The 20,535-nt window shown below is 35.9% G+C and overlaps 3 protein-coding genes and 1 long non-coding RNA gene across 4 annotated transcripts; all 4 read left to right on the plus strand.

Moving 5' to 3' along the window:
• Positions 1 to 3,075: 3,075 nt before the first annotated feature.
• LOC122418231 (uncharacterized) lies at positions 3,076 to 4,560 on the plus strand. The gene is made up of 3 exons (XR_006262469.1): positions 3,076 to 3,233; positions 3,813 to 3,897; positions 4,362 to 4,560. It is a non-coding gene; the product is annotated as an uncharacterized lncRNA (long non-coding RNA).
• Positions 4,561 to 6,209: 1,649 nt separating this feature from the next.
• On the plus strand, positions 6,210 to 8,927 carry LOC122418107 (rac GTPase-activating protein 1-like). Its single transcript, XM_043432150.1, has 6 exons — positions 6,210 to 6,300; positions 7,373 to 7,460; positions 7,558 to 8,064; positions 8,140 to 8,208; positions 8,363 to 8,517; positions 8,647 to 8,927. The coding sequence occupies exons 2-6, from the start codon at positions 7,437 to 7,439 to the stop codon at positions 8,732 to 8,734; spliced, it is 843 nt and encodes a 280-aa protein (XP_043288085.1). The 5' UTR covers positions 6,210 to 6,300; positions 7,373 to 7,436; the 3' UTR covers positions 8,735 to 8,927.
• A 708-nt stretch (positions 8,928 to 9,635) lies between these two features.
• On the plus strand, positions 9,636 to 15,575 carry LOC122418106 (rac GTPase-activating protein 1-like). The gene is made up of 6 exons (XM_043432149.1): positions 9,636 to 9,767; positions 12,867 to 12,993; positions 13,069 to 13,177; positions 13,722 to 14,252; positions 14,634 to 14,755; positions 15,265 to 15,575. Exons 2-5 carry the CDS (start codon positions 12,884 to 12,886, stop codon positions 14,736 to 14,738), a joined length of 855 nt encoding a protein of 284 aa, XP_043288084.1. The 5' UTR covers positions 9,636 to 9,767; positions 12,867 to 12,883; the 3' UTR covers positions 14,739 to 14,755; positions 15,265 to 15,575.
• A 1,436-nt stretch (positions 15,576 to 17,011) lies between these two features.
• Positions 17,012 to 20,257, plus strand: LOC122418129 (rac GTPase-activating protein 1-like). Its single transcript, XM_043432182.1, has 4 exons — positions 17,012 to 17,025; positions 18,769 to 19,302; positions 19,383 to 19,513; positions 19,688 to 20,257. The coding sequence occupies exons 2-4, from the start codon at positions 18,856 to 18,858 to the stop codon at positions 19,740 to 19,742; spliced, it is 633 nt and encodes a 210-aa protein (XP_043288117.1). The 5' UTR covers positions 17,012 to 17,025; positions 18,769 to 18,855; the 3' UTR covers positions 19,743 to 20,257.
• The last annotated feature ends 278 nt before the right edge of the window (positions 20,258 to 20,535 follow it).

Raw genomic sequence — 20,535 nt, forward strand, 5'->3', positions numbered from 1 at the left:
AAGCAGCTGAAAAATCATAGAAATATTTGAGTAGAAATTTAAAGGATGAGAAAACTCTTTGACTGGAAATAAAAGAATATTAGATAGCGATCTAGATTTTTTTTAATGCACTTACTCGTATGCATATGTGATTCGAATGTGCAGTTTTCTCATGTAATTCGATCAGTTATTTATTCACGTAGTCAGGATTATTGATGCTTGAGTTTGAAATGTTTCCGTATTAGAGAATTTCGTGAATTTAAAATGGAAAAAAATTCGATCATAGCTAGAATTTGGTAAACACCGATTTGACAAGAACAAATCTTGAGTTAACAGCCCAATAATATTCATGACATGAGATTTTTTTTTCCAGAATCAACTATATATCTTTTTAAAAATTTCTGAAAAAATTCCTGTAAATTTTTGTGAATATTGATGTTATTTCTGAGACGTTGAATGAACGATTCCTGGAATACCGTCATATGAAAAAATTGAAGAAGATCGATAGTAACAAGAATAGAAAAAAATTCAGCATAGGTCAGAAGAACTACATTTATTTATGCAACGAAAGGGATATTTTTGTATAAAAAGGGTCTGTCCCTGTGTGTGAATGTGATTGTTTTCGAAACTTGGTATAAAGCAAGCATATAGTTGTTTCGTGTACCCACTCTCAGTTAATTTGAGTTCACGTATAGCAGTGTTATTGAAAAATAGACAGTGCATTTTAGAGTTTTTTTTTAAAGAAAAAAAACATGCGTGAGCTAAAATTATTCAATGGAAACCACGGGAAGGTGGTGGGTGTCTTCCATCAGGACAGGGAGGATGTACTGGAGAGGGAGGGTGGGAATGAGAATTCAATGAAAGTGTTAAAGAGTTTTCCCAGAAAAAAAGAAAAAATTGTAGAAAAAAAACGGTCAACTTTTTTTTAAAAGGATTTTGAAGAAATAATGCTCTTACATGCTGGGAACAGTAGGATCACTCTTTAACACAGGAAGTTTTTGAGAACCTTTACCAGGTTACAAAACAAACCTTAACGATAAAAAAGTAAACGATATTAAAAGTTTTCAGTTAGGTTACAACAAGAACAGCTTTTCTGACTAGAAATCGTTAACGTAAATCAAGTTTAAATAAAGAACCCATGCAAAACTTCAATCAGATCTTATATCTTATATAAAAATTTTTCTCAAAAAATGAAAATGTGGACTAGTTTTGAAAATCACTTCAAAAGTACCATTAAAAAAAAATATTTGACTAGAATTGTAAATAAAACGTATCCCTGAAAAAAAATATCGCTTTAAGCTTTGAATAAATCATAAATCTGAAAGAAAATCTTTGTTAGGGATGTGAAAAAGCATACTATGGCTTTGAATAAGTAAAAAAATATATTTAGCCTAAAAAAGTTGGGACATTGAAGCTTACATCTTTGAAATGCTACGTTTCAAAAAAGTTTAAACCATTTTGGATACTTCTAAAATGAAAAGTTTATAAATTGCAAATCATTCAATATTGAATCTTATATATTCACTGAGCAAATCCCATAGAGAAAAAAAAATTTGTAATAAAAATGGAAGGAAAAAAATTTAATCTATCATTGTAATTTACTTTATTACGCGTTTTATTATCCGTAATTTACTTTATTACAATAAATGGAAACAATTTAGTTGGAAATAAAGTGAAAAAAATGATTTTTCTTTCATGGCAAATTTATCAAATCGACAAAATTGGGCTCGATCATTTTTTTGAAATCCCAATGCCAAAAAAATTAGAAATTAAAATGAATTCTGCTAGATATATACTACCTGAAAAAAAAAAACTGCAATAGCGAAACTAAATCTAATTTTCGTATAAATCACTGAAAAATGATGCTGAAGTTTCCAATGTTGGAGTCCAACGAAATGAATGAAAAAAACGTTTTTAATTCACCAATTTTTTATTTCACGAATTGTTGGTACAGCTTGAAAAACTACGAATCGCAAATTTGGCAGGGAACAAAATAGGAGAATTACTGGAATTATTGGAGTTTTTTTCGATCATTTCGTTGGACTCCAACGTTGGAAACTTCAGCGTCATACCGAAAATACATTTTTCTGTTTGAAAACAATTTTGAGGAAAATAATATAATTCAAATTAATTGAATTTATATCTAAAAAGTTATAATTTTATTGAAAAAATGTTCATTTAAAAAAGATGTTTATTTAGAAAGAAAAAAAAATGCATCATCATACGAGATTCGAACCCTAGACCTTCTAGACGGTAAACGTGGATGGTAACCACCTGACCACGCTAGTACTTATACAGAGTAAGAATTGTTACTTCGTCATAAGTCGTGAGAAGGCTTGAGGTTTAAGGGTTATGATTTGTTTAAAATTTGAGTCACACCGTCACTAATTTTTGTTTTCATACATTTGTGAAATCGAATGTATCGACGTTCAGTTAAATCGAACTGAACAAAAAAACTGTTCTCCGCGGTTTCTCACCACACACGTACACGTATAACAACATTCGCGATATTCAATATTCGTTGAATTTACGGTTAATTTGGTCGCATTTCAAAGAATATACTAATTGGAGACAATAATAACTATGAAATACTTTATTTTTTGATATCTCCTCCTTTCTCGAAGATATAATCACAAAATGTCATCCAATAGCTTACATTGTTTCATTATTTTTCCTTTATCAAAACAAACTCACGCTTCTCTCTCCTTCGGAAAACGATGAAACGTCAATTCCGGATTTTTCCTCTTGGAGTTTCTACATCCTTGATATAAACACAAGGCGTTAGACGGCATTTTCACTACATATAATTAAAGATCCGAAAATTTAAAGGGACCGGCACGACAAAGCGCTGACTCAAAACACACAATGGCGGTTAGAAAGTGAGGGGTGAGCGCAAGCCTGACGTCACAGCCTGACGTCACGTGTCCCCAGCGTATAAGCCCATGAGAGAGAGTGAGAGCGAGAACGGTATGCCGACGGCAGCGCCGCTGGATACGAACTAACGCTGGGGACATGTCCCCACTAAAATCGGCACAAAATTTCCTGAAGGACTGGACTTCTATCTAAACATCTGACTTCTTTGGTGAGAGGCTCGAACTAGGGCAGCGTAGCGAAGCGCGGCTGTCGAACATTTTCGGAAAGCCTCTTCCATATTGGTCTCAGAAGCGGACGGAGCAACTGGATTTTCAATCCATCGCAATCGAGGTTTTCTAGAGTAATCTAGACTCCTCTCCACCGCAAATATGAGAGCGAAGGTAACGTGAATAATAATTAATAGCTTATTTTTTTCGTGCGTTTCGATCGTACTGCCGATTAATATAAACAAATGTGAATTTAAAAACTTCGCCGCCATTCGATGGCGTGGCGGTGAGGTTTGTCACGCCGCGTGTTGAAAAATTTTCCGAAACGAAATAATACCTTTGCGGCCCGCGTGAAATTATTTTATCTAGTATTATTATCAATTAATGTGTTTGTTCTTTATTTAACTCATCACTGATTTCATCCTTCTAAAAAAAATGTCAATTGTCGAAGTTGGCAATCCGCCATTATTTCAACGTTTCTAGACTTTTTCATCTTTTTCTCGTGCCTCGTGTTGTTTGGATCTTTGAAATCATGAAATCACTATTTCCAAGTAGTTTTTCTTATTAAAATACCGCAGTTTCGAGTTTATTGTTTGTCGATCATTGAAGCCAAACTTTTTTTTGATAATTCTTTTGTTTCGTTACTATAGAGTTCCAGAATATTTTTCACTTGTAGATTATAAAGTTTCACTTTCCTCGTCAATTTCATTTATCAGCCAATTTTTCATTCAAATTTTCAATTTATTTTTCCAGTGGCGTAAGAAGCGAATGCGCAGGCTAAAGCGTAAGAGGAGGAAGATGCGTGCGAGGTCCAAGTAGACTGACCATCTTCAATTCTGTAAGTCGAGTTTCGTTGAAGAACTCCTTCAAAAAAATCCATCTACAATCAAGTTTTGATCCCAAGACCTCAAAAATTGTTCATCTCCAAGTTTTCAATCAATGATTACAAAAATAATTCATTTCCCATCACATTCTGAACAAAAAATATTAAAATCCCTCTACAAACATTGTGATAAACATTAAAGCTCAATTAAAAAAACTGGGTTGAACTGCACTTAGCGATGAGTTTCCAGAATGAATGAAGCAATGCTTCTTAATTGACAACTATGAAGATTCAAATCTATAGAATTTGCTCCAATATTCATTCCAAAAATCTTAATGAACATAAAAAGATGGAAAATTTAATAAACATCAGACTGAAAAACGTTTCAAATTATGATTTATCACAATTTTCTAATCGAGCCGCAACTCAACTAGCCTGTGAAACTGTTTTTGTCTGATCGAAACTTATATCTCTTGCAGCTGCGGGAATAACTCGTTCCAGTGTCTGATCGACCTCCGGCGAGTCAACGACCATCCTGAAGAATATTTCCATTTTTTGTACATCGAGGATTGAAAAAAGTCGTTTATTACATCCAGCGCGACGCAGTTATTCCTGCAGAGAACGTTTTCAAAAGAACTATCTTGATTTGTTTTAATAAATGACTCTTCATGATAGGAATACACAGTTGTTAATTTTTTATACCCGACTCACCAAATTTTGCTTTATATTCTTCCAAAAAAAAGTTAAAATCCAATAATGATAAATTTTTTTGGATAAATCGAAATAAAAATGATCAACAAGGAAATTATTGAATTCTTGTTTTCCTTCTCAATCTGCCTTTCTTGAAAAGTAAGCTCGGCATATAGTTTCAAGCAATCCGAATAAGTTAGTATCTTTTTTCTTCACCGATGCGGGGACGATCGAAAAAAAAATCAGAGTACACCGAACTTGAGGGCGAGAATAAGGAGCTCTGCCATTTTTTTGATTATTCATCGAATTCGAAATTGTTCTTTTCTGAGCTATGAACTTACCACTTGAAAAAAAAACGTTACCAAGGTCCTTATTGAAAAGAAATTTGTATGTTAGACACGGACGAAAAATGGATCCCTCCGCTAAAAATTTCTCTCATTTAATTTAAAGAATATTCTGAGGTTATTAAAATTTTTTATAGATATCTGATTTTTAAAAAGGGAATCATTTTTACTAACGATTCAATTTTTCATTGGCCATTACATGTAAGTGGTTAATGAAAATGCAATCTTTCTGAAAACATAATAATTCAAAATTTAAAAAAAATCGAATTCCAAAATCAGCCATCCGATTCACAACGAAACCAACAAATGTATTCGAGAAAACTTGTGATAATTTTCTTAAAAAACCCTGGACCAGTCGACGACAGGACGAGAGTGAAATTTTCCAAGTCCCAAAATATTTTTTTGCAAATTCAAACAAAGGCTCGATGATCCTAGAAAAATCTCGAAGGCAGAATTGTTTCGACTTGAAAATATGGTTTTTACGAAGTTCTTTTTTATCACGTAAATTTCGATAAAAATTTACGATTGTTTCAACGTTTCTGAAAAATTTCATTTATCCAAATTCTCGAAAATAAAAATTCTCGAAATTTCGAGAAAACTAAGTCGCATTTAAATTCTCGAAATTCGAGAAAACTGAGTCGCATTTAAATTCTCGAAATTCGAGAAAACTGAGTCGCATTTAAATTCTCGAAATTCGAGAAAACTGAGTCGCATTTAAATTCTCGAAATTCGAGAAAACTGAGTCGCATTTAAATTCTCGAAATTCAAGAAAACTGAGTCGCATTTAAATTCTCGAAATTTGAGAAAACTGAGTCGCATTTAAATTCTCGAAATTCGAGAAAACTGAGTCGCATTTAAATTCTCGAAATTCGAGAAAACTGAGTCGCATTTAAATTCTCGAAATTCGAGAAAACTGAGTCGCATTTAAATTCTCGAAATTCGACAAAACTGAGTCGCATTTAAATTCTCGAAATTCAACAAAACTGAGTCGCATTTAAATTCTCGAAATTGGAAATAATAGATGAGTCATCGTCAAGGAAAACAATTGCCGAAGGAACGTGACACAAGAGCATTCGCAAGTACGAGAACCATGATTTGTAAAAAATATTTTAATATTCATAAAACACTTACAAAAGTCGTTATCAAAAGTTGGAAACGCTATTCGAAAAACTTGCAAATTTCCATATTCTTTGTTTCCAATACCAAAAAAAAAATTGCTCCTATTTACGAAAGTCACGATCTCACTGTCCCCTTTTTCTGTTAATTTTCCTTTATTTGTCACTGCAACGATCCTAATATGTCAAGTGATTTTTTTGCTAGTGTTACATCGTCGTCGTTACGCTTCGTCACAGTTTCAACTGAACCTCCAAAAGTCCATCAGCAGGTCAGTAAGAATTTCCATTTCTCCATTTTTTCCTCATTCAGAGTCCTGAATATAAATTGACCCATAAATAAAGTGCTGAAAATATTTTTTTCTGTTGAAACCTTTCGCGAAGAACCCGAAAAAAAATCTCGAGTCTCGTCGCGAATCAAAAAGATTTGAGAGTCCCACAAAATTATAAACGCTGAAATTCAATTTTACATAAAATTATTAAATAATTTATGAATCTTAAGAAAATTCAGGTTTGTGCAAAATTTGAGTATCCCAACAATAAAAATTCGCAACTTAATTTAATAAAGTCTATTTTGAAGGAGACGATTCCAGAGCTTTACTTTGCATGACTGAATATTTTCGATTTTTCTCACACACTGGACGTATCATTGAACTTAATTCAATTTTTGGATAAATTAATTGCAATATATTTATATTTTTCTCGAATTTTTTATTTTGTGTGGGAAGTAAAAAGTTGCATTTTGTTACAATCGATTGACCAAAATTTGTTAACATTTTTGTTCTTAATTTCGATTGTGTTCTCGTCACGTTTGTATATTTTTTGTTTATTTGAGTTATTCGTTTTATTTTATTTATTCAAAAATGTATTCTACTAAATTTATCAATTCAATTATTTTATTTGTTACTGGAACGTTTTTTGTTGAAACTCGTTTCCTTGCAAGTTTTTTTTCACATTTATTAATTTACGGGAAATATTTATGATGTGGTTCCATAAACTGAATCAGTAGCCAATGAATAAAAAAAAGGTGGGTCGAGCAATATTTCGTCCAAATGAATTCGGTCCATCCAAATTAGTAAATTTCCCTGCTTTCTCAATGCGTTTAATTCTTCAGTTTTCGTCTTTTTTCTCTGACAATAACGTTAACGAGTAAATTTTATTGGGTAATTTGAACGACATTTGACATTTGGAATGATGAAGGGCGACAACTGAACACAGTGACGATAAAGGTAGAACGTGTCCTATGGGATACGAACGAATGATGCGGAATGAGATCCGCCGAATGGTCCATTGGCGAACGAATCTTTTTTAATTCGTTCTCAGTCAGGTTTTTTTTTCTTGCAGAGTAGAATTCGGAAATCCGCCGGTAGTTGCCCCAAAGGAGCCCAGGAAGGAAAGACATTCAAGGATGGCAGCAGCAAATCGAGCCACCGTAAGTGGTGAAATTGATTCGATCTGGATCGAAGCTCGCGATGCCCCAAATATACTTGTCTATTTCACAAAAATAAAAATGAAAAATTTTGTTGCAGAGACCTCTTGGTTATTATGCGCCGATGATCCCACCGTTGGTGCCATCTCTCGTCGTCGCATGCATCAAGGAAATAGAGAAGCGTGGTATGACGGAGGATGATTTGTACCAGGAGGACGGCGACCCTCGCCTAGCTCAATTATTCGTCAAACGATACCTGCAGACTAAAAAATTGAACGACTTGAGTGAAATCGACGTTCCCACGGTAACGCTGGTGCTGAGAATATTTTTGAGATCGTTGGCCGAGCCTCTCGTTACTAATGAACTTCGAGAAGAATTTATCCATGCGTCTGTGGAACGAGACAGCGAAGAAAGGAATAAACTACTGCTTCGAGTGATACAGAAACTCCCACGAGCGAATCGCGACACTCTTGCTTATCTTATGCGTCACTTACAACGAGTCGCCATCTATCTTGATTCGCGAGTACTCATCAAAGATCTGGCCATCATTTTTGCACTCGCAGTGGTCGGTGGCAACGCCCAAGTTGGACGTCGCCTGCGAGAAACGGTTAATTTCTCATCGATTTTTTTCTCTTCGATTCTTTCCTGTAAAACGTTTTCAAAGATTATTTTTCATTCCCAGGTTGTCGAGAGCTTGTTGCTACTCCATCCGGAACATTGGAAGCGCTTCCTCAGTCCCTACCAACCTCGGGTAATTTTATACATGCAGCCTGCAATGATTTTCCTTTCTCTCGTAATAATGTCGAAATGCCATGCACACTGTTTCTTCGACTCCCAACGAACTTGTCAAGGGCTTCGACTAATTGGTTTACGGTAATCCTGTCTAATGCAGATCGTCATTTTAGTTTGTTAGGAATATCAAAAAGGGAATTCGGAACTACATCGACGACAGGAAAAGTCAGGGGAACGGGGAACTCACCGCATCGCCATGGGTCCAGAATCTTCCTGAGCGTCCGGCCTCTCGCTTCAGCAGGGTCCCCAAAATGGTGCACCACTCTCTGTACGTTCTACCGAGAAGTCTTCGCACCTTTGAATTTTCAATGTCTCAAGTTTCAATTCCACTCTGAAATCTCGACAAGTGACAAGCGAAAATTCAGGAGCTTTACGAATCATTTATTTTTTCTCACAGAAAGCGTCTCTTGCCGAAAAGACGGGGCACGAACGCGAGTAGCAGAATCTACTGGGATCCTCAGAGTGGTGTCGGACAGTGGATTTAATTTCGATGCAAATGTTCCACAGCGTCGCCTCGAGATGCGACGTGAGAATTCTTCGGACAGGAACTCGGTAAATGATAAAATATAAATGAAAAATATGCCCGACTGTACGAGAATGTTTTGATTTTTTCTCTGTAATATCTCATGTACTTGAGCAGGCACGAGAGAATAAAATAAAAATGGACGTTGCCATTAATCCTTGGCTGTGAATCATTTTCTGGGTTTGCACGAAGAAAATATAATTTAGTTATTAATAAACTTAGTTTGCTATTTATTCGGAAGATTGAAAATAATAATTGTAACGAAACTAAAACGATTTGGAGCTTTCGAAATCGATGAAAGAATCGAAAAGAAAATATTCCAAGCAAACGAAGCGGCTAGACGCGACGCAGCGAATGGAGGAAGTTTTCTTGGAAAAAAGGCTCGAAAATAATCCTGATAAAAACGAGGCACGAAACAGCTTCTAATTTGTTCTCAACAAAACTCGAACGAGGGCGACCGAAATGTTTATTAACAAACTTTCGACTTTGCTCAATCGCGATTTCGATCGACCCTGGAATTTTGACGGAGCTTTGCATCTTCGAGAAGTTTCATTCTCGTGGAAAACTGTAAATGAATCATTTCCTCGATAACATTCAAAACCATCTGGAACAATGATCGATTCGTAGTTACCAAGAAATCACGAGTTGTGCAGGTGATTTCAAGGACGAATTATAAGGATTCGGGGAAACGCGGAAGAACGAGGAAACTGCAGAACAGAAAATACGATCACGATCTCGTTCGATGTGGAAACGGGGGGGGGGGAGGACGAACAAACGTTTAAGAAAAGACTGCTGCGGGTGGTGAAATTCAAAAATCGGCACGTACGAATTCGCTTCTCGGAGCTTTATCGACAATTATTGAATTTTACTTTCTGGTAGCAACAACGTTGAAAATGTTCATACGAATTTTCCGAGTGGACGAGAGCACACCATTCGCGTTGGGGAAAGAATCGCATTTTCGTCATCGCGATTCAACGGGTTTCAAGAAAACGCGGGTAAGAAAGTCAGATTATATTTAAGTCAATAAAATATGGAAATGATCGAGAACACGACTTCGCTGGATCGGCCAATTTTTTATTTCGTCCTCAACAATTTTTTCATCCACCAATAAATTTAACTGACAAGGAAAGGTACTTTAGTGTCCGCCTCCGATTTTGATAATTTTTTTCTATGTTATAGTCCAGCCAAAAATAAGAGACACGTATTTTTTTTTATCGGCCGAAAGTTATTTTTAAGGTGTGAAATCAACCCTCAAAGTTCGGCATGTTTTGCGTCTGGTAGAGTGTTTCATATAGAAGCAATCAACCGATCGAAACGAAACCAATTGCAAAATGTTCGGCTTGTCAAATAACCCATATGACATGTCCAACTTCTTATGCACCCTTACGGCAAAGGGGTGAACCACCCCCGAATATTCAGAATTTTTTCGTTTAGCCAAAATTTACTATCCGATTTTAATAAAACAAACGCCATTTTGCAGAGCAAAAAAAAATAAAATCGACGTGTTTTCGGGTTTTCCTCAGATCAAAAAAATTAAGGGGGTAAAACACCCTTAAAATGTCAAATTTTGTTTTGAGCACTAGCCCCTTCCAATTTTAGTATTCTTTTCATAGAATGTAGCTTATCAAAAAATAAGAGACACGTATTTTTTTTTATCGGCCGAAAGTTATTTTTAAGGGGTGAAATCAACCCCCAAAGTTCGGCATGTTTTGCATCTGGTAGAGTGTTTCATATGGAAGCACTCAACCGATCGAAACAAAACCCATTGCAAAATGTTCTGATTGTCAAATAACCTATATGACATGTCCAACTTCTTATGCACCCTTACTGCAAAGGGGTGAACCACCCCCGAATATTCAGAATTTTTTCGTATAATAAAAACTTACAATCCGATTTTAATAAAAGAAATGTCATTTTGCAGAGTAAAAAAAAATAAAATGGACGTGTTTTTTGATTTTCCGCGGATCAAAAAACTTAAGGGGGTAAACCAGTCCTAAAATCTTGAATTTCACTTTGCGCATCGAAATGTTTACATTCAATTCATATGGTTCCTTTATCATTGCGTATCGACTTATATGTTGAATAATATTTGTTTCACATATTTATTGGCTGACATCATAATCGTATAGAGAATTGAATACTTTGACATGCTTTACGTGAGAAGTGTTAGCTTTCGTTCTATTTATATAAGTTTCTATTTTGTATGATTTACGAAAACAAAATAAAACTCAAATATCGAGAGTCGCATCGACAATTCCCCGCCCAGAAGGCAAACAAAGCTGACTCAAGCCTTGCCATATTCTTATTCATATCAAGAATCGCTATAGCGGCTGGTAGCCATGTATTCCTAAAAAAGCCAGCTCGCTCAGCCCAATGCTTGAGAGATATCCGAAAAAATAAAAAAATCTGTTTTTGTGATGATGTCAGATTAAGCCACCCACTCAAGATGAAGAAGCTAAGATTGACTTTATATTACTCCAGAAGTTTAGTTGCTGTTTGATTGTTTATCTGTCACTATCGTGTCCGTTATTGTGAATAACGTATTGTTATGAACATGTCTATCAACCCAATGAACGTAATAAGACTGTTGCTTCTTACATTTGAAGTAATAAACATTCCTGACAGTCCTGTTAACAATAATGAAGTGGAATTGAAAGAAAGTTTCGAGAGAATTCTGAAGGCTTCTATGGCAGAGTTCAATCGGTTAGAAATCGTGGAAGATACGACATTAGATTTTCAAGAACCGTTTAAAGATGTCATAGTAGAACCTGTAGAACGAAAACTAACACTTCTCACGTAAAGCATGTCAAAGTATTCGATTCTCTATACGATTATGATGTCAGCCAATGAATATGTGAAATAAATATTATTCAACATATAAGTCGATACGCAATGATAAAGGAACCATATGAATTGAATGTCAACATTTCGATGCGCAAAGTGAAATTCAAGATTTTAGGACTGGTTTACCCCCTTAATCTTTTTGATCCGAGGACAACCAAAAAACACGTCCATTTTATTTTTTTTGCTCTGCAAAATGGCATTTCTTTTATTAAAATCGGATTGTAAGTTTTTATTATACGAAAAAATTCTGAATATTCGGGGGTGGTTCACCCCTTTGCAGTAAGGGTGCATAAGAAGTTGGACATGTCATATAGGTTATTTGACATGTAGAACATTTTGCAATGGGTTTTGTTTTGATCGGTTGAGTGCTTCCATATGAAACACTCTACCAGATGCAAAACATGCCCAACTTTGGGGATTGATTTCACCCCTTAAAAATAACTTTCGGCCGATAAAAAAAAAACGTATTTCTTATTTTTTGATAAGCTACATTCTATGAAAAGAATACTCAAATTGGAAGGGGCCAGTGCTCAAAACAAAATTTGACATTTTAAGGGTGTTTTACCCCCTTAATTTTTTTAATCTGAGGAAAACCCGAAAACACGTCGATTTTATTTTTTTTTGCTCTGCAAAATGGCGTTTGTTTTATTAAAATCGGATAGTAAATTTTTGTTAAACGAAAAAATTCTAAATATTCAGGGGTGGTTCACCCCTTTGCCGTAAGGGTGCATAAGAAGTTGGACATGTCATATGGGTTATTTGACAAGCCGAACATTTTGCAATTGGTTTCGTTTCAATCGGTTGAGTGCTTCTATTTGAAACACTCTACCAGACGCAAAACATGCCGAACTTTGAGGGTTGATTTCACCCCTTAAAAATAACTTTCGGCCGATAAAAAAAAATACGTGTCTCTTATTTTTGGATGGACTATAACATAGAAAAAAATTATCAAAATCAGAGGCGGACACTAAAGTACCTTTCCTTGTGAGTCAACAAATTATTTGTTTCCTCCTCCACGATTTTTTTATCGAGCAATAAATTTTATTGGATCAACAAATTTATCGTTTTGTTCACGATTTTTTGACTCAACGTTGAATTTTACTGAATCAACCAATATTTTAAATTCTCCCCTACAATTTTTCGATCCGAAAATTTAGGCTCACGAGTCAACGATTTATTTATTTTCTCCTCCCCGATATTTTGATCCTGCCTCATTCATTTCGATGCATAAAGACTACTTTTTTCAGCAGCCTGCTTCAGTGACGCAATGGCGTTAGGATCGCATTCGAAATTACAAGAACTCTCCAAATTCCTGAAACACAGTTTTGACATCGAAACTACCCTGTCTCGGGATGCGTGCTTCTCGTGTGGAATGAGGTATGCATTTCTCAGCTTTTCCTTCCTCGATTTATTGCCTAGCACGTCATTTATCAGATTCGTATTTTCTGGCAGGCAACAGCTCGATAATAAAGTGATGAAAAGATGCCGCACCTGTAATTCAACGATTCACGAAGGGTGCAAAGATTTCGTTGAATTTCCATGCGACCCAGACCTTCCGAAGGTATTTTATTTTGTCAACTTCAACAAACCCACTTTTCCCCCAATTTCGGAACGCTTTGACCCCGCTCGAGTATCGGGCAAAAAGCTTTGTACTGGAAAACAAAAGAATTCGTCGAAATTTTCGATAACTTTATTTAAACACATTTTATATCGCCAATGGTACAAAAATAAATTTTCAAAGTCCCGTGCTTCGCTAGCTTTTCATTTAAAATTGAAATTAAAAAAAAATTTCAAATAGAAATTGTTATTTTAATTTAAAATGAAATTTTTTTTTACGAATTTGTCCTTTTTTTTTTTTTTTTATTCAAATGGAAATTTTTTCTTAAATTCCGAACATTTTATTTTAAAATTTTTTCCCTCGTAAAATAGGTTTGGTGTCGCGATTTTTGAATATTTCTCAACCATTAATTTTGATTGCAACAATTAAATATTCCCGAGCCCAAAAAAAGCCCTTTAATGGCCTCTTTTGATGTTGCGCTCGTTGATAAATTTTTTGGCTAAATTGAGTTGAGCAAGCTCAAAAGGAATGATGATTATGGTCGCAGGGTCCCATCGACTACTATGCGCCGGAACAAGCTCCGAGGATACCGATCCTGGTGATCGCCTGTGTCAAAGCGATTGTGTCGCGTGGTATGAAGACGGAAAAATTGTATTTGACGGACGGACACCCTCACGTAGCGAGGGTGTTGACGGAGGATTTCTTCAACAACGGAAGAGTTCGAAATCTCAATGGACTCGACGTGCACTCGATAACGATGGCTTTGAAAAAATGTCTGTCCTCGTTCAGCGGGCGGCTGATCGATGGTCAGCTTCGGGCCGAGTTTGTGAGCGCGAGTTTTATAAACGAAAAACTCGAACAAGACGAAGCGCTTTACCAAGCGCTTCTCAAGCTCCCGCAACCGAATCGCGAGACTCTCGCTCTCGTTATTAAGCATTTGCAAAGAGTCGCGGCTACTCCGGAATGCAAAGTAGATCTGCTCGAGCTTTCCCAAGAATTCGCACAGATTCTCGTTGGCAGGGGAAAACGAGAAACACCCGAAACTGTGAAGGACGCTGAGTGGGTTTACCAGTTCACGGTCAGTTTTTTCTCACCCTTAAGGGGCCGGGGGCTGCTTTGGGAGGTCAAAAGAATCGATTGGATTTTTGAATCGAACATTTTGAATTATTTTTAATGCTCGACTTTAAGAGAATTTTATTCTGAGCAGAAGAAAACTTTATCACGTTCCAATCGATCGTACCACTTTTTTGCAATCTTTCCCGCAGCTGAGAAACTCCGATAATTAAACGTTTCGCATAAAATATGTGCATTTCAATATTTTTAACATACGTTCACTGTGGTGAGTCGTTTCTTTCTATTCGGAAACAATCAACTTTTTCGACCAAAGCAGGACCCCCCTTAAATTTTTCAGTTTCTATTATATTTTTCTCTCTATCGTCGCTTTCTTCTGCGATTCCAGATCGTCGATAATTTGCTGAAACTTTCCTCGGAACATTGGAATAAACTCACTAGCTTTTCGGTTGTTCCAACGCCAGCCGCCAAGCGTCGTAGCCGTTTCTTCTAAAGTGGCTCCGAATCTCGGTACGTTACATTCTCGTTTTCATTCGTTTTTCGCACACTTTCTCAGGCGTCGGACCAGCAAGGCCGTTGAAGCGAAAACGGTAGAATTTTTTGTACTTCCCCCCCTGAAAATCCTCGTCAAACGGAATAGCGTGAACGGCCCTCGGAAGGGAAAGAATATTTGAAGGAAACTTTCTCATTTGTTACGATAAATGTAAAATTTCGAAGCTTCCTTGGCCTAAGGAAATTCGTGAAGATCTGCAATCTTCGATTCTCGACTTTTCGCGTGTGAAACGATCGATTTTTGAATTTTTTTCCTCGTTACGTCACAAGGTTGCGAATTAGTAGTCAAAATTGAAAAAACATGGGGAGCAAATCCGATCACGCAGTCCGCAAGGACGAACAGGCTGTTCCGGGACTTGGAAAATTTTTGTAAAAAAAATCCACGATCCGGGCCCAGATCGAGCGAAACTTATTTTGGGCTGATTTTTTTTGGCAAAAGATTTTTCGAAAATTTATTTTCTCTCCAGGAGGCCAAGTCATCCAATTTTCCAGGAACCCGAATATGGATCGTCTGGCTTTTTTCCAACTTCCTCTTCGCCCTCGTTCGAACGCTTGTAACGAATAACGCAGTGTGAGGAGAAAAGTAAGCAGCGAGAAATATAGTCTCCTCGGTACCTGTGACGTTGTGATGATTTTTTAATTCTCGTTGGGAGTACAATGATTAATTGTAAAGATTAAAGCTCATCGATGGAAACGAAATGGTCAAGCTTCCTTTTCATTAATTTCAAATGTATTAAAAGCAGAAAATACAGAAATAAAGAAAAACTTTGACGAAAAATTGAAAGTAATTTTTTCGGTTTATTTGGAGTCTTCTCTTCGCATTTTTATTATTCTTCACATTTCGCCGTTTTACTGCATTTTGCTTCCTCATCGAGGAAGCTTTGAGACGATGAAACATTTTTTTTCCCAGTTTTCAATGTCGATGTGCTCAAAATATTCCAAAACATCGAAAAATCGTATCTAGAAAAAATTTCCGGATGCGCGCGCGCGTGTGTGTGTGTTATGGCACTGCAAAATTCAAACGCTTATAACTCGGAAACGGTTTGAGATACAGGGCTACCGTTTTGCACAGATGTTAATCTATACAAGCTCTTGACTCTCTAATAATTTTGTGAGAATTTGTAAAAAATTACGAATCTGACGACGTTTTGAAATTTTCATAAGAAGGTTGTTGACGCTCTAACTTTCGAAAATTTAGAGATTTATTAATAATGTTTTTTTTTATAAATAGACTATCATAATGGGAAGGTTGGCATTGAATTTGGGGAATATCGGTTGAGCGGTTCGAATTTTATGACATTTTGAATTTTACGAAAATATGAGTTTTTAAAAAAATCGTCCAACCGCTTCAATTTTTGGAAATTTTATAAGATATTTCCAGCAAAGTTTTCGGAATTATTTAATTTCAATGTAAATAGAAAAACGATGAAAATTGAAAGTTGCCAACTGTTTTTTCTGATGGCTCGTCATTTAGTTTTTTTTTTAAGAATTTAAACAAAGAGATAAATTAAAGTTCGTAAAAGAAGGTAGAGAAAATACATCAATTCCTTGTATACAAAAGAATGCTGCAAATTAAAATTTGGAGGAAGCCAAAATGAAAAATGTAGCACCTCATAGAGTAAAAGCTTTGAGCATCGTGCATCTTGACCATCTTGAGGAAGCAATTTGCAAATTTTTATTTGCAGCATTTTTTCTAGCTCCATTAGTTTTCGTTTCTCAAGCAAAAAATCGTTAAAAAAATGCTTTATCGCTAATTTGTGAATAAAAAAAAAAAAAAAAAAAAAAACTTTAAAGCCTTGGCACGTGCCAGGACTCGCGACTATCGGCTAGTATTGTTGTCAATATCAAATCCTTTGTTTTCTGGCCTCGCTCAGTTTGTGGTCACAGCGCAGAGTTTCGGGAAATAATAATCATCCGTTTTTTCAAGATTTCTCGAGAAAAAAATCGCCCTGAAAAATATTGCTAGAAAATAATTTAGATCTAAAAATAATTCTGACTCACGTACGTGTTCGATAAGCGAGAAAATTAATTTTTCATCTCATTGGCAGCGAGAGTCACGTTCATTTTTATTATTCATTTTTTATCGTTCAGCTTTTATTTAGTTTTCCACTACCGCGTGCAAGTGCAAAAAAGTTGAAAAACATTTTTTTCAACAATTTGCATTTGGTAAAGGGCCGTTGAGACGCACCACCGAAAAAAAATGATCACCGCAGATTCTTTTCCTTAAGGTAATTCGATAGCTGAGTGACATTTAAAAAATAAGGTCCAGCGCTGTGTGAACATTGTTCGTTGCGAAATATCTTCCAAAAGTCATGAAGTTTTTCGCGTTTCCTCGCGTCCACAAACAAAAATTGCGATAATTTTTAAATACCGAAAATTTAGCACCTCAAAAAACGAATTTTAAACTCTCTCCATTCTTTTGAAATCAAAATTTTTACGAATCCAGGCCCAAGCTATTATTATAATAAATAAATTATAATAAATAAAAATAAAAAAATAAATAAATAAAAAGTGGTATAAATTTATTATGGATCAGATTAATAGTTTTTTAGTTATCAATATCATCATGACTGATGCTCAAAAAAAGGTGCTACTGGAATACAGCTGGAGTTGCGCCATTTTGAGAATTTTTTTCATGAAAAAAATTGTACAAGTACACGAGCATATGTACTGACGAATGTCGTTCACAGTTTTTCAATAAACATTTATTTTCTTGTCGACAAAAAAATCAAGAAATTCACGTTTTTTCGCCCGCTGCAAGTGCGTTTAAGGGCTTAAAGTACTGCTCGAGGAACTTGAAGTCTCGATAGAAAAATTAACGAATAAATTCACGAAAAAAAATAAATAAAAATAAATAAATTAAAATAAATAAGAAACCCGCCAGTAAATAATTGTTTCCTTCGAAGAATTCTGACTCGTGCTAATTCCAAAAAATTGTTTTCTTCCTTGGCCAAATGTCACACGTTAATTTTCCTTTTGTCCTCCGTTATCGCCTCCTTTTTGTTTCCCTCCGCTCCAGCAAAATTTAACAAAACAAAAATCCTCCGTGCAGTGGCACAATTTAACGAAAATTATTTCAGCACAAAGACAATGAATTTCGGTGTTAAAATGACTCGCGCGATCGGTACAAAAACTCACGAAATCGTAATAACGTTATGGATAATGCACTAATTAATTATCGAGAAAAAATATTGTTTTACGAACTTTGCATAATTCGTTATCGCGAGCACAATTGAAAAACACTATTCAAGGAACTTGAGCGTGTCGATTGTAAACAACGGAGACAAAGCTCACATTTGTCACAAAATCTATATCGATTTTTAAAAATCCTTAGATTTTCCCTTCTCCTTTGTCAATTACCAAGAATTTTCTTTCCCCGTCTCCAAATGTCACGTTTTTTTCTCTCGCTTAATCAGCGCCTGATTCTCATTGTTTTTCGTCACGATTAGCTGGATGTACATAACGTAATTTTGATGTAATTTTCAACGTAATTTTCAGATGATAGTGTTTTGGATTTTAATCCAGTGTTTATCCGAAACACTATCATCTGATGGGGTGCTCGTTCGAGCTGGGCTTGACCAAACACTACGATTTCACTTAGTTAAAAAACTACGATTTCCTTTGGAAAACAATTTTCCCTCAGAAAAGGGAAATTTTTTCTTTTTTTCTCGAAAAAAGAAAAAAAGAAAAATATTCCTTTTCCCCTGCAAGAGTAAATGGCCTCAAACGTGGTTTTTCGGTCTTCTAAAATAACTTTGGTAATCCTGTGACCCAAATATAATTGGAACCACAGTAAAAATGTCCAATTTCCTTGAGAAGCCTACAAAATTTCCCTTTCTTTCCCCTGCAAGAGTGAACGTCCTCAAACGTGGTTTTCCGTAATCTAAAAAAACTAAAATTACACCAAGCGCCGAAATGTCAAATTTTTTTCGCAAGAACCCCATAAAAAGGTTGAACGAATTTGGTCGCAGGGAACGATTGGCGATTTTGTGCCACCGTATCCACCACTGATACCATCACTGGTAGTCGCATGCATTCAATTGATCGAGTCACGCGGCATGGACGACCCAACTTTGTACATAAGACAAAGTAATACGAGGCTGGTCGAGATCGTGGTGAATGGGTACCTCAAAACCAAAAAAGTGCCCTCGAACATGCACAAGCTCAACGACAACACGATTGCCTCGATTCTCATGAAATTTTTCTCATCCCTGAGCGAGCCACTCATCAATGGCACGTACATGAATAATTTCGTCGCTGCACTTGAGATTCGTGAGAGAACAGGTAGAGACACAGCACTTCACAAAGCGCTGTCGAGTCTGCCGCAGCCCAATGCTGAGACTCTCGTTTATCTTCTTAGGCATTTGAAAAAAATCGTTAAAAATTCGGAGAACAGAGCTAAAGATTTGGCCAATGCGTTTGGACCTGTGTTGGTCGGTTGGGTGCACACTACGGAAGAATTTACTCCGCAAGCGATGTCCAGGCAGGCAAGCTATAAGTCCTTGGTAAGTTTTTCATCATTTTTATCTTGGATTGTAAATTTTTCATGAGGCGACGTTGATCGATTTTTATTTTTATTTCGCAGATTATCGAAAGCCTGTTGCAAATTAACTTGAAACCGTGGCTGCGTTTCGTAGATGTCGAGCAGCGTGCTTCGAGTTCGATGCGCCGATCCAAGCCATTTTTGCGTACCTTGGCCGATTTATTGAAATCTCGGTATGTTTCTCGGTTATTTTTCTGAGCACCGTAAAACTCGAGGACTCGGTTCAGCATCAACCGTGAAAGCGTTTTTGTGATTTTTCGCGAAAAACGCAAATGCTTTTGCCGGGTCCAATGGGACTCGCTAAAAATATTGTCCTCTTGCGATTTATATTGTTTCTTCTTCCACAGTCGGTCAAAAACCCCATCACCCCGGAACCAAGCCACCTTCATGCAGTCGCTGTGAAAGTCCAATTTGGAGAAATTAAACTCGGCTAATATCGAATTTTTTATGAAATTCCGATTATAATACAATTTTATGGCGAATTTATGGGAAATAAGGGAAATAAGGGTTCGATCAATCATTTTTTCATGGCGCCAGAGGAAGCTGGCTCGTCAGTCTGTAGTTTCAATTTACTTTTTTGGGGATCAAAATAATATTACAATGAGTTTGGGACGTGTTTATCGTATAAGAATTTAAATGTTGGTAAGGAAACTCCTTCGACGTGCAGTAAAATGGTGGAGGATTTGAAAAAAAAAAAAAAAAAAAAAAAAAAATAGTTTTTTTAAGAATTGAATCCTCGGCAAAAAACTTTTTGGCTCACTTTTAGAGCTGTTTTTTTTTTTTTTTTTTTGGTATTTGGGTAAAAATAGGTGCACCAGCAAATTTGGAGCCACAGAATCACGACATTATCGGCAATAAGAATTTTGTTGTGTATTTTGTTCTGAAAAGTCCTTGAATAAACTTTAACTTACTGTTTATACTGCTAGTACTTAATCATTTATTTAATTACTCTGAGATGACAGTAGAAATTGTAAAGATATTTGAAGTGTTAATAAAAAAGGCTTTCAGCGAAAAAAAAGGTGCTGAATGTGATATTTAAAAAATCGAATAGGAGAGCGAATAATCGTATGAGAAATCGAGGACGTTGCTGGATCGACATTTTCGACTATTTTCGACATTTTTATCAATTTCACGACGTTGTATGTTGATTCAAGTGGAACCTCAGCAGGAACAAATGCGAGTTTTTAAAATATGT

Source organism: Venturia canescens, chromosome 11 (genome assembly GCF_019457755.1).
Source record: "Venturia canescens isolate UGA chromosome 11, ASM1945775v1, whole genome shotgun sequence".
Lineage (NCBI taxonomy): Eukaryota > Metazoa > Arthropoda > Insecta > Hymenoptera > Ichneumonidae > Venturia > Venturia canescens.

Bases quoted from the DNA above. Each gene is read 5' to 3' on its own strand.
- LOC122418106 (XM_043432149.1), top strand. From the start codon at position 12,884: ATGGCGTTAGGATCGCATTCGAAATTACAAGAACTCTCCAAATTCCTG. The intron at 13,178-13,721 runs GTATTTTATTTT...TTATGGTCGCAG, and splicing joins GCGACCCAGACCTTCCGAAG to GGTCCCATCGACTACTATGC. The intron at 14,253-14,633 runs GTCAGTTTTTTC...CTGCGATTCCAG, and splicing joins AGTGGGTTTACCAGTTCACG to ATCGTCGATAATTTGCTGAA.
- LOC122418129 (XM_043432182.1), top strand. From the start codon at position 18,856: ATGGACGACCCAACTTTGTACATAAGACAAAGTAATACGAGGCTGGTC. The intron at 19,303-19,382 runs GTAAGTTTTTCA...TTTATTTCGCAG, and splicing joins AGGCAAGCTATAAGTCCTTG to ATTATCGAAAGCCTGTTGCA. The intron at 19,514-19,687 runs GTATGTTTCTCG...CTTCTTCCACAG, and splicing joins GCCGATTTATTGAAATCTCG to TCGGTCAAAAACCCCATCAC.
- LOC122418107 (XM_043432150.1), top strand. From the start codon at position 7,437: ATGGCAGCAGCAAATCGAGCCACC. The intron at 7,461-7,557 runs GTAAGTGGTGAA...ATTTTGTTGCAG, and splicing joins CAGCAGCAAATCGAGCCACC to AGACCTCTTGGTTATTATGC. The intron at 8,209-8,362 runs GTAATTTTATAC...TCGTCATTTTAG, and splicing joins TCAGTCCCTACCAACCTCGG to TTTGTTAGGAATATCAAAAA.